This window comes from Pristis pectinata, chromosome 7 (genome assembly GCF_009764475.1).
Source record: "Pristis pectinata isolate sPriPec2 chromosome 7, sPriPec2.1.pri, whole genome shotgun sequence".
Lineage (NCBI taxonomy): Eukaryota > Metazoa > Chordata > Chondrichthyes > Rhinopristiformes > Pristidae > Pristis > Pristis pectinata.
The window spans coordinates 92,798,988-92,811,489 of NC_067411.1; the positions used below are offsets into that span (position 1 = coordinate 92,798,988).

Here is a 12,502-nt window from a genome sequence, read left to right on the forward strand (position 1 = left end):
GTTTCATTTTGAAAAGCAAATAGAAGTTGGCTGACCTTGTCTCATTTTTATCCTTATAAATGCCTTTATAAAATCCAGAAAATCCATCAGACAGATTCGCTGAATATTTCAGATTCAGAGTATATTTTTCTCCTTTTGACAGCATTGGGTGAACCTTGATTGCAATCTGCTGATGTGGTGGGTACTCCAAAACCTGGACATTCTTAGGGTGGCCGGTTGCTTCTGGAGTAATGGTTGCCGTGATGATTTCGAGACCAGAGCTGTGAAGAGTGATGTTGTTGGTATCTTCCATGATTAGAAGGCTTATGTGTACAGAGCCTGTGAAATTCAGGGTGGTGAGATTAGGATGCAAACTAAGATCATAGTGCACTGGTACAACAGCATTAGGCAATCTCAGCTTTGGCCAAGGAAAAACCTGTCCATTGGTTGCCAAAGGATATACAAGTGTTAAAGTCGTGTTCTTTTTGTGGCAGCCTTCTTTGGTGAAGGTACATCTTGGCAGGAAGTAGACCACCATTGCTATAGAAAGTATAATCACTACAACAAATGCACCAACAAGGAAAGTCCGACCAGTAGGTAGTGAACATGATCCACTTGATGGTTCATGGCTATAAGCCCCTGACATGTTGTTGCGGTAGTTGGAACTCCTGTTCATGAATGACATGCCCAGCAACCTTGCAGATGATTCATAATCTTCCTCATCATCGTCCAGATCATGTTCACCCAAACCACGCACCAGCAACCGTGAACTCCGTGGCTCATATTCAACTTCATCAGGTTCCAAAGGATGAAGGCGTGAATCCTTACTCAAATCCACTATCTCAGGGTCTTCTTCAAACATGCTGTTCTCAATCATGTTCCTGGGCAACTGAGCCTGCTCTGAAAGACAAAAATAGTTTCAAATACATTCAGCATATTTTATGCAACTTGGCACTGCATTACTCACCTCCAGCAGGCTGGTTTGTTAACCCCGTTTCCACTGAACTACCAAATACATCTCAAGCAATAAATACCAGAAATTTTATAATAATCAATGATAAAATTGAATTCTTTATTCAGACCCAAGGAATTTTGGGACTCCATAAACACTGAAGGGCAGTGCGGGGCAGGGGGTGTACCAGAGTTGATGTTTGTAAACTGGATTGAGACAAGAGGGACAGGAAGGTGATATAGAAGACCACCCTAGTCCGGACAAAAATTAATTACGTATACCATCTGGGATAGGTTGACTGAATATTTCTGCTTGCCCGTGGCTTGTATAATTCAAAGGCCATCGTGAGTCATAATGTTCAAACTGAATGATTCTGGTTCTGTTCCAAGGCAGCAAACAACTTTCAGACTTCAAAAGAAAAAGGTAATGCATTCCATCCGTTTGGAGATGGAAGATATTAGCTCTACAGTATAAGGGCTCGAGTACCAGACCTGTTGATGGCTAAATGTCGATAATGAAACGTTCTAGCTGATAGTTCGAGAGTCGGGCTGGTCCAGTTCCTAGCTTCCTTGCTCAAATACTGTTGTGTCAACACTACTGAAACTGGGAAGGTTCTAGTTTTAACCCCACTTAGTATTAATTCAGTACAAATTGAGGATAAAATATGATTCTTTCTTGTGAAAATATAGTATAACACTCTAAGTAGTGCAAATGTTGAAACAAAACAAAAATACATTAACTGATCAGTCTGTATTCCTTTAAGTACTAAATATCCTAACTTGTCTTTTCCTATTGAAGTCCAATTATGGCACTGCGGTACTATTAAATAACTTACAACCAAATTTTCTGAATAATTTTGTCAATACATAATATAGGCAAATCTAAACAATTTCAGATTCCTGCAGCTTTCAAAAGAAATAATAAATTGGGAGCTTGGAATTGTTCCCAAAAAAAAATCATGAAGCAGAACTGCAACAGCAGTCATTAAAAACTCCTGGTGCTACACAGCCACTGAAGTGAGCCTCCACAAACAAACTATCTAAATGTTGGGTGAGATCCTTTAGTGTGATACAAATCAAATATTATCTGGGAGGGGTTACATCAAATATTTGAAGTACCCAACAAATGACCAAAGGGAGAAAGAGTTTCTTTATAAATAAAAGGATCAGTTTATTATAATAATTACACATTAAAATTGTAGTTGAAGAACAAAATGTGAATGGAGAAAATATAATAATGTCTGCTCTGAGAAAAAAAAGTGGAATTTCACTATTCTCGTTGCACATAAGCAATGAATCATGTTGATTTCTAGTTCTTTACTAAACTATGCAGTGTATTTATAGGTACTGGTATAATAGACGAAGTTCTAGTTGTATAGAAATAATCCCACTCCATTGCAGTTGAGGTGTTACTATGCACAGACCAGATCTTGTTCCTTTAGATGGAAGGGAAAACAAAAAGAAATGAGTAATAATCACACTTGGCTGCACTTTTAGATCTTCCAGGATAATGTAAATTACTGATTTCTTAGCTGAGACTACAAACGTGTAATTTAGAAAATTCTCCAAAGAAATAGGACAGGCTATAATGACTGTTTTTGCATATGTGTGCTCTAATCGAAATCACAATACAGCACGCCTGTCAAATCCAGATACCTTCCAGGGTAGTTTTCTTAAAGGCGTGCACCGGGACAAGCACAGCCTCACCAGAATACAGCTTGAGTTTATCATGGATTTGCACATTAAGGTGTGGGTATAACACAACCTGGTTAGGGTTTTTTTTAAATATTCAGAAGGCAAATGTTCCTATCTCCTTTCTTAAGGTTAATAATAGAGGAATAAGGAAGAGCAATGCTATGGAAATGTTTAAGTACACATGAACGTAGTGTACATGAGCAACAAAACAATCTGTTGGAGGAACTCAGCAGCTTGAGCAGCATCACTGGGAGGAAAGGGAATTGCAAACATTTTGGGTGGAAACTCTGCAAAAACTGAGAGTGGAGAGGGGTGATGGCCAGTATAAAGAGGAGGAAGGGAGTAGTGGGACAGGAGTCCGAGGTGATTGGTGGACTGAGGAGGGTTGCAAGATGACAAGCAGGTTGTGCCAGGTAGGGGAGGAGAGGCGGGGGTGAAGTTAGGAGACCGTGGCAAGTGAATGAAAGATGGAAGCAGGAAAAGTGAAAAAAAGACATTTAGAGGCAGATGGAGCAGGAGGAGGGGAGGGGAGGGAAGGGAAGTGTGAAGGTTGGACAGTTGGACAGAGATAAGCAGGAACACAAAGGGCTACTGGAACCAGAACCAAAACCAGAATCCACCAGAGGGGAGGGTTAGCTAAAACTGGAAAACTCAATGTTCATACCATTGGGTTGTAGACTACCTAGGTGGAATATGAAGGTCTTGTTCCTCTAGTTTGTGTTGGGCCTCACCCTGGCAGTGGAGAAAGCAGAGGATGGACAGGTCAGTTTAGGAATGGGAAGGGCCATCCCGAGTTCCCAGTTAGAAGCCATTTCAATTCCCCTTCCCACTCTTGAAATATGGCCATTGGAGGAACTGAGCCCCAAATAAAAAATTAAGATTTTCCCATCACAACAATGTCTATTTGTAGCACAGCTCTCTCCCAATTTAGTGCCAAATCTAACATGTGTCTTTTTCTAAGATGCACTGTTGTACAACAAATAAAACCTACATGGGATGATGAGCATGGTCCAGTGACACATGCATCCAGCTATTTGCTAGATGTTGACTGTATATCCCCCCTCTAGTCTAAACTGATAATTGATCTCATTTACACATTTCATAACTGTTAACTTACAGCATATGGCAATATCCTCTCTCCAAAGTTCATTTGAGTTTATTCTGTACAGGCACATGAAAGATATGACACTCGTGGCTTTTCAAATTTATTTCCCATAATATTGTGCTTTAACTGAAATAAGGTCTTTAATCAAAGACCACTTGTAATCTTAATTCTGGGAGAAAAACAATGCACATTGAATATAATGTGAGGTGGCATGTTCAAGTTCTTAAGCTAAAAGGAAGCATAAAGGGTGGTTGAGGAAGCGGATATGATAGTGGCATTTAAGAGTCTGTTAGACACACGAGTATGCAAGGAATGGAGGGATATGGATCACGTACAGGCAGAAGAGATTTACTTCAATTCAACATCATGGTCAGCACAGACATTGTGGGCTGAAGGGCCTGCTCCTATGCTGTACCATTCTATGTTCTATATACTTTCTCCTTTCAGTGCAGTTGAAGTAGAAGGCCTTCTTGATTCCAGTAAAAAAAACTTTGAGCACCATCATTTACAAAGCAATAACTGTTCTGACATCAAAGGATGTATCATGACTAGGAAAGTGCTGCACTTTTGATCAATACAACATCCTCTCTTCAAAGCAGATTCAAATGACACATATTGGGGCTATTTTCTAGGCATTTCCACCAACTCCCCAGGAAGCTAATCATGCTTTCCCCAACTGTCCTTGCTTCATTTCCTTACTTTAAAAGTAGAGACCATTTACCAGCTTTCTGCATCCAGTGTAAAATATTCAGGCACATGCCATTTGCAAATCAAGACTGCACATTCAGAATATTGTTCTATAGTATTGAAAGACCTACATTTCTGCTCCTTTGACTCCATTCCTTTTAAGTTGTTGACCAACATACTTTGTTTCCCGACACTGAACTTCCATCTCCTGTCTTGCGATACCATTATCATTACCTTATTCCCCCAAATTAAAAATCTCAGCCACTCTTTCCATACAAACCATCACAGTTCCTCCTTCGCAATTTGCCATGGCTGTGATACCTCATTCCCAAGTTCTTTGACCTCTCTGGTCTTCACTAAATTAACTACACAACTCAGATCCTCTCCAACAAATATTCACATCCATACTCTGTCACATCACCAGTCTTCCCTTCAATCCACTTTTGAAACATTCCAGTATCTGAGATTATCCAATGCTGACCCAATGTCAATTGATTCTCTCGTCACAAATCCTGCCAGATCTGCTAAGTAATTCAACATGTCAGATTTCCAACATCTGACATATTTTGCTTTTGTATTTGGTAGGGGAAAAAAAAGAAAGGCAGAGTATTTTACAAGTGGTAAGAGAGTGAAACTTGCTGGCATTCAGAAGGACCTGGGTGTCTTGGTAAATGAATCACTGAAAGTTAACATACTGGGACAGCAAGCAATCAGGAAGGCAAACAGTATGTTTCTCTTCATTATAAGAGGATTACAAAAATAGAGACATCTTGTTTCAATTACAGAGTGCCCTGGTGAGACCATATATGGACGATGCAGGTTTTTAGCCCAAAGCAGCAACAACTCCTTTCCTCCCACAGATGCTGTTTGACCAACTGAGTTCCTCCAGCAGATCGTTTGTTGCTCCAGATTCCAGCATCTGCAGTCTCTTGTCTCCCCATTTATGGAATATTATATACAGTCTTGCCTCTAAACACAAGAAAAGACACGCGTGTGATTTAGGTTCATCAGACTGGTTCTTGAGACGGCTGGTGTGTCATACCAGGAGAGATTAAAGAGATGGAGGTATGCTTGCATTCAGATGAATAAGAGGCTCTCTCATTAAAATTCTTAAGGGGATTGACAAGGGAGATGCAGAGCTGATATTCGCCCTGGCTATGTGTCTAGAAGCAGGAGTCACAGTCTCAAAGTAAGGGGTCAACCATTCAAGACAGAAGTAACTTCTGCATCCAGAGGGTAATGAACGTTTGGAAATGTCTACTCAAGTGGAGAGGCTGAGCTGCTAAGCAAATTCAAGACAGGTATTAGATTTTTAGTCATAAGAGGAACCAAGTGATATGGGGTTAGTGCTGGAACACGAGTGGTGTCGCAACAACAGCAACCTTGCATTCAACGTCAGCAAGACCAAGGAATGGATTGTGGACTTCAGGAAGGGGAAGTTGAGAGAACATGCACCAGTCTTCATTGAGGGGTCAGCAGTGGAAAGGGTGAGCAGCTTCAAGTTCCTGAGCATCAACATCTCAGAGGATCTATCTTGGGCCCAATACATTGCTGCAATCATGAAGGCGGCATGCCAGCAGCTCTACTTCATCAGGAGCTTGAGGAGATTTGGTACATCACCAAGGACTCTTGCAAATTTCTACAGATATAGGGTGGAGAGCATTCTGACTGGTTGCATCACTGCCTGGTATGGAGGCTCCAATGCACAGGATCGAAAGAGGCTGCAGAGGGTTGTAGACTCAGCCAGCTCCATCACGGGCACAACCCTCCCCGCCACTGAGGACACCTTCAAGAGGCAGTGCCTCAAGAAGGCGGCATCCATCATTAAGGACCCTCACCACCCGGGACATGCCCTCTTCATGTTACTACCATCGGGGAGGAGGTACAGGAGCCTGAAGACCCACACTCAATGTTTCAGGCACAGATTTCTGAACGGTACATGAACACTACCTCGTTATTCTTCTTTTGCACTATTTATTTTTATAACCTATAATATTTTATGTCTTTTGTCTTCCACTGTACTGCTGCCACAAAACAACAACTTTAATGACACGTCAGTGATAATAAACCTGATTCTGACTGTAGCAAAAGATCACCTGTGATCTTACCGAATGGCAGTGCAGACACAAGGAACAGCATAGTCTTCTCCTGTTTCTATTTTCCAATGTTCTCTTATCCAGCTTCTTTGCTCTCACATTTGCCACACTTCATCTATCCCACGCCATCTGTTCTGCCCATCAGTGTTCTTTCTGATTTACACTGTCACCCTCAAATCTTATAAAGAATATCTCCAAATTTAGTAAAAATGCTGGAAATTTGTCTAGTTCAAATGTTTAAGACAAGTCTTTAAAGAAAAAATAGAATCTCACAGTAAAGTAAAATGCATTATTTCTACCTCAAAAGATTAAGCACCATTAATAAGTTTGCAGTAGTCATCAACAAGTCTAAGGTTGGACACTTATTTTTTTGCCGGTTAAGATCAGAACAACCAACTTGGTTTCATTTCTGTTCCCAGAAATTTGAGTAAACCATTAACTCTTTTGGTCAAAGTATTAAACTGCAAGTAGGAAAACAGCTATTTAAACTCTGAATATTACTTCAGTATCACTTCCTTTTTTTTGCTTAGAATGGGAAAATATCTTCAAAGGTCATACAACTTATTTAAAAGTTTCAGGTGGAATTTTTTTTGTTGACTAATGGAATATTTATGTTGAATGGTAAATGTTGATTTAGTTTTTTCTTCTTAATAAAAAAGGAAAATTTGGTCAAAGCGCCTTTCTACCTGAAAGTGGTAATCATGTCCACACAAACAGCAGCTTGGACTGTAACGGCCTCCACTGAAAAGAGGCCAACCCAAAACACAGAGATTCTCTAACCAGATAATCAGAACAAAGTTAGACCCAATTTCTAGCTAGCAGAGGAACCGCATAATTTAAATACAAACTGAAAGCCTGGGCAATAAATAGGTGTAGTTAGCAAGCAATTTGCAGCTCAGATATATGATGAGGATGTTGCTGCTCATGCATGTGTGAAGTACACTTACTTGTATTTGCAAGTTAGTTCCCCCTCTTCTCACTTTACTTTTAACCAATTAGGAATAACTGATCATCTGATACACCCTTTTTGGTGCTCCAAATCATACAAACAAAATATTTAAAAATTACATCCCCAAAAAGTCTGATTAAATACAAGAAGCTATTTCCATTAAGAGCTCACACAGACTGTCAATTTAAAAACATTAATATACTTGTGCATTAAAAACATACAAATATGCTATCACATTATTAGGATCTTTTATAGAACAAAACATGGCACATTCGCAAACTTCAAAATGACTGCTGCTCAATTTGGTTGAAATGACTGCAATGCTTCTTCACTTCAACAACTTCCTTAAATAGACACACTATAAGTGTTCTGAGTGCAGTGGGCTATGCAGACTTGATTGCTGGATAACAGTAACAGTCCCAGTGACATTTCCAACAGACAACCTCAATTAACATGTACATAGAACAGTACAACACAGAACAGGCCCTTCGGCCCACAATGTTGTGCCGATGTAGCTAATCCTTCCTACCTGCAGAATGCCTATATCCTTCTATTTTCCTCTCATTCATGTGCCCATCCAAGCCTCTCTTAAAAGCCCCCAATGAATTTGCCTCCACCACCCCATCAGGCAATGCATTCCAGGCATACATTTAATGATTATGGAGATTTAGAGAACATTGCAGTTTTCCACCAGCAGAAATTAGAGACAATGATAATGAGCTCAACTACTAAATAATAAGCATTATGAACAGATAAGACTGCAGGCAGGATGATGTCCATCAAGCCTGCCCTTATCTATGCTGGCAGAGGATCATGTCTCATGTGCACAGAATTATTTGAGACAACACAAGGCTGTCATTTGGCCCAAAATGTCTTCATTATCAAAAAATTAAGCCATTGATCTTTCCCCATACTCCTACAACCTTTTCTCTTTCAAATGTTTCTCCAAGTCAATTTTCACAACAACTACCAAATTTAAATCTATTACCATCTCAACCATTATACTCCCACCCCTTTTTCTGCAGCCACTTAATCTCCTAGCAGCTTTGACAGGGTCAGAACGAAAACTTTGGCTTGAATGCTGCAAATCACATTCAAAATCCAGAAATGGCAGGCAATGAATCAAGGCTATGCTGGTCAATTGCCTATTTTTCAATATTTGGAGAGTCAGTTATTATTTGGCCAATAAAATCATTACGACAGGAGGCAGGAAATAAGCATTTCTGCCTGTGAGTTCAAACAGTATTATTTGCAGACACTTAGCCAAATATGTACAACTGAACAATTATTCACAAGACTCAACTATTTGCATTTATACTCATTGCTGCTTCAGTTGACAAATGGCAATGGGAAGAATGTTTTAAATGGCAAAAAGTATACACCAGTGTGATTCCTTTTAAGGAATTCAAGCAATGTTGCTAGCTGAAGCACCTTGCAGTCCACAGGATTAGGAGTCTGATGAGTGATCTAGAACTAGACTAATTTAGCCTCGACAACAAAAACAATACCAAATACACCTAATCAGCAAAAGAGAAAGTAGTATCTCCAGGATTCAAGGCTGCCATTAGTTACAGAAGTAGAATAGAGCAAAACCACTTCTAGAGGGACCACTTCAAATTAGAAAAAATTATTAAAATTGAATTATTTTATGTATGTGCATTGATGTATGTAGCCTACAATACCTCCATTATAAATATCCTTGTTTGTTCCAAACCTTAGAAGTTAAGTCAGTGCTTAGTTCAAAAGAAGTCCTTCTTTTGAATTAGTAATGGCTATTGATAAACAACTTATTGCAATTTGATTAAAACCCCATGAAGAAATCCTGCTAATTATAGTAAATATCAAGCAACAGACATACTCAAACAAAATTAATCTCAATCCCCTGGATATAGAAGGACTGAGGGGTAATAGGTGAGAGAAGGGATTGCAAATAAGGTACAATCAGAAGATTTTAAATTGAATTAGTTTCCATTAACTTTAGGCCAACTGGTCTATTTTTAAATTCATTCCTGATGGAAATTACTGATGTAAAATAAGATGGATAGCTTGGGACACAGCCTTAGGAATTCCACTATTGGCATCATAGGCCTGAGATGATTGGCCTCTAACAACCACGATCCTCAAGCGAGCTATGACTCCACGCTGTGGAGAGATTGCCCTTAATTACTATCGACTTCAATTTTATTAAGGTTCTTAGAAGTCACAGTCAGTCAAATGCTGCCTGCACTTCACCCCTGGAAATCACATCCTTTTTGTCTACATGTGGAACAAGACTCTGATGATAATGTGAAAGGAGGAGGAGACGCCACAACTAAGGCAATTCTCTATTTTGCCTAGTAATTGCCAACTTTGTAACTGCACTGGACAACTTGGCTAGAGATTTGGCCAGTCCTGAAACCTAATGCCTTGAGTATATGGGCTCCATTGGGACTTTAGCTGTGTGCTGTTCTCACAGCTATCTCTTTGCAATAACAAATAAAGTGAATCGGGGTGGTTGTGAATTCAAGAATTATCTACTCAGTACCTCTTGCTAAATGATGGCTGCAATCCTTCAGCCTTACCATCAGTAAGATTGGATGTCTACCTCTTGTTTTTTGTTATTTGTTCACCATTAATCACAGTTGGTTTTGGCAGAACAACACAGCTTTGAGCTGATCCATCCCTGTTTACAGGGCTCACTTAGCTGTTTATAGCATGCTGCTTTCACTATTTCACCAGTGCCTCTACTTCCTCAGAAGGTTAAGGAAATTCGCTATGTTCCTGATGGCTCTTAACTTTTACAGATGCACCATACGAAGCATCCTATCCGGATGCATCAAAGCTTGGTATGGCAACTGCTCTGCCCAAGACTGAGTTGCGAACACAGCCCAATCCATCACACAAACCAGCCTCACCTCCATTGACTCCATCTACACTTCCCATTGCCTTGGGAGAGCAGCCAGCCTAATCAAGGACACCTCCCACCCCGGTCATTCTCTCTCTTCCCCTGTCCCGTCAAGCAGAGGATACAAAAGGTTGAAAGCACATCCCAGCAGACTCAATATTAGCTTCTATCCCATTGTTATCAGACTCTTGAACAGACCTCTCATACACTAAAGATGAACTCTTGATTTCTCAATCTACCTTGTTGTGGCCCTTGGACATTATTTGTATACCTGCACTTTCTCCATAGCCGTAACACTAGATTCTGCATCCTGTTTTTCTTTTTACTACCTCAATGTACTTATACATGGCATGATCTGATTGGATGGCACGCAAACTAAAGCTTTTCACTGTATCTCGACATATGTGACAATAATAAACCAATATCAATGTTTGGGAAGTAGATTGAGGACTGAAGGATTTTTCTTGTGTTGACCCTCACACCTACCACATGAGCCACCTGACAACTAAGACATTCACGACTAAGCTAGTGCATGGTGGTGGATTTGAAATACACCCTCAGATCCTAGAGTACCAGCACCCTCTCCCCTCCAAGTGATTTTCAACATGAAGTAGTGATTTGTCATTGAGGGAATACTCGAAAAGCAAGCAGGAGTGTGGCATACATTTGAAAGAAAGGTCCTAACATGATAGAATTCTTCATTAAAATGAAATGTGAAGTAGTTAAATCCGAGACCAAGGTTCTAAATCTAGAGAGAGGAACTAGCTGCAAGGAGATGCAAGTTAGCTACAAGAGATTGGGCACATCATTACTAGATGCATGATGGTGGATGGACAATGGCTTACTTTTAAGGAACAAACACAAGAATAACAGTTATACTTACTGTCTAGTGCATATATACAAAGGGAAAAGCTATCCAATCTTGGTTTATAAAATAAATCAAGGATATCATTAGATCCAAAGACGAGTCTTATAAAATTGACAAAAAGTAGCAAACCTAAGGATTGTGAACAGTTCAGATTTCAGCAAAGAAGAATAAAGAAATTGAGAGAGACAGGAAAAAAAGAGAATGAGAGTAAACTTTCAAAGAACATAAAAGGTGGACTCTAAAAGCTTCTACAACTGGATAAAAAGAAATACGATTAGTGAAATTGTGTAGGGGACCCACAATCAAAATTCATAATTGTGAACAGGGAAATGGCAGAGCAACTAAACAAATACTTTGATTTTGTCTTCACAGAAGAGGAAATAAGTAACTTAACACAAATGTTTGGAACCAAGAATCCAATGAAAGTGAGAAACTAAAGGAGATTAGTATTTCTAGAAAAATAACAGGAGAAGTTAACCGCACTGAAAGCTGACAAATCCCCAGCCCCAAATACCAAAAGGAGGTAGCATGAAAATACTGGGTGCATTGGTTATCGTTTTCCAGAATTCTATAGATTAGGGAACAGTTCCCACATATTGGAAAGTGGGAAATGTAACTAATACTGCTTAAAAGGTGCAGAGAAAACAACAAACTATAAACTGGTTAGCTATCATTAGTAGAGGAAATGCTGGACACTAAAGGTTGGGAATAATAGAACATATGGAAAATATCAATATGATTAGAAAATACCAGGATGGATTTATGATGGGGAAATCATGTTTGATAAACTTGAGTTTTTAAAAGAGGATGTAACTGATAGAATAGATAATGAATAATCTGTGGCGTGATGTACTTTGATAAAACCCCACATAAAAGATTAACATATGAAATGAAAACACATATTTGCAGTTGAAAATTGCCTGACAGACAGAAAACAAAGTAGGAATAAGTGAGTGTTTTTTGGGGTGGCAGGAAATAAGTAATGAGGTACTGCAGGGATCAGCGCTTGGGCCTCAGCTATTCAAAATATACATTTGTGGCGACTCACCGTCTAGTCGGGCGAACCGGCTCGGCAGTCGGGTCGCGCGGTGTTGGAGTGACGAGGCCCAAGATGGCAGCGGGCCTCGTCTTTCCGAGCGACGGGGAGAACCCGCGCGCGGGAAAGTCCTGATGACGTAGGACTTACGTCATTGCCGGTTTTTTTTTGGGCGGGAGTTTTTTCTCCCTTAAAGGGCCCGCACAAGGCGGGAAAAAAAACCAGTTCTGTTTGGCAATCCTCCGAGTAGAG

At 39.9% G+C, this 12,502-nt stretch overlaps 1 protein-coding gene across 1 annotated transcript in view; it reads right to left on the minus strand.

Moving 5' to 3' along the window:
* The window catches only part of lnpep (leucyl/cystinyl aminopeptidase), a 95,347-nt gene that overhangs the window by 63,619 nt on the left and 19,226 nt on the right, over positions 1-12,502 (minus strand). Inside the window, exon 2 of the mRNA XM_052019584.1 lies at positions 36-879. Within this exon, the coding sequence (XP_051875544.1) occupies positions 36-879 (844 nt within the window). The remainder of the gene's footprint in view (positions 1-35; positions 880-12,502) is intronic.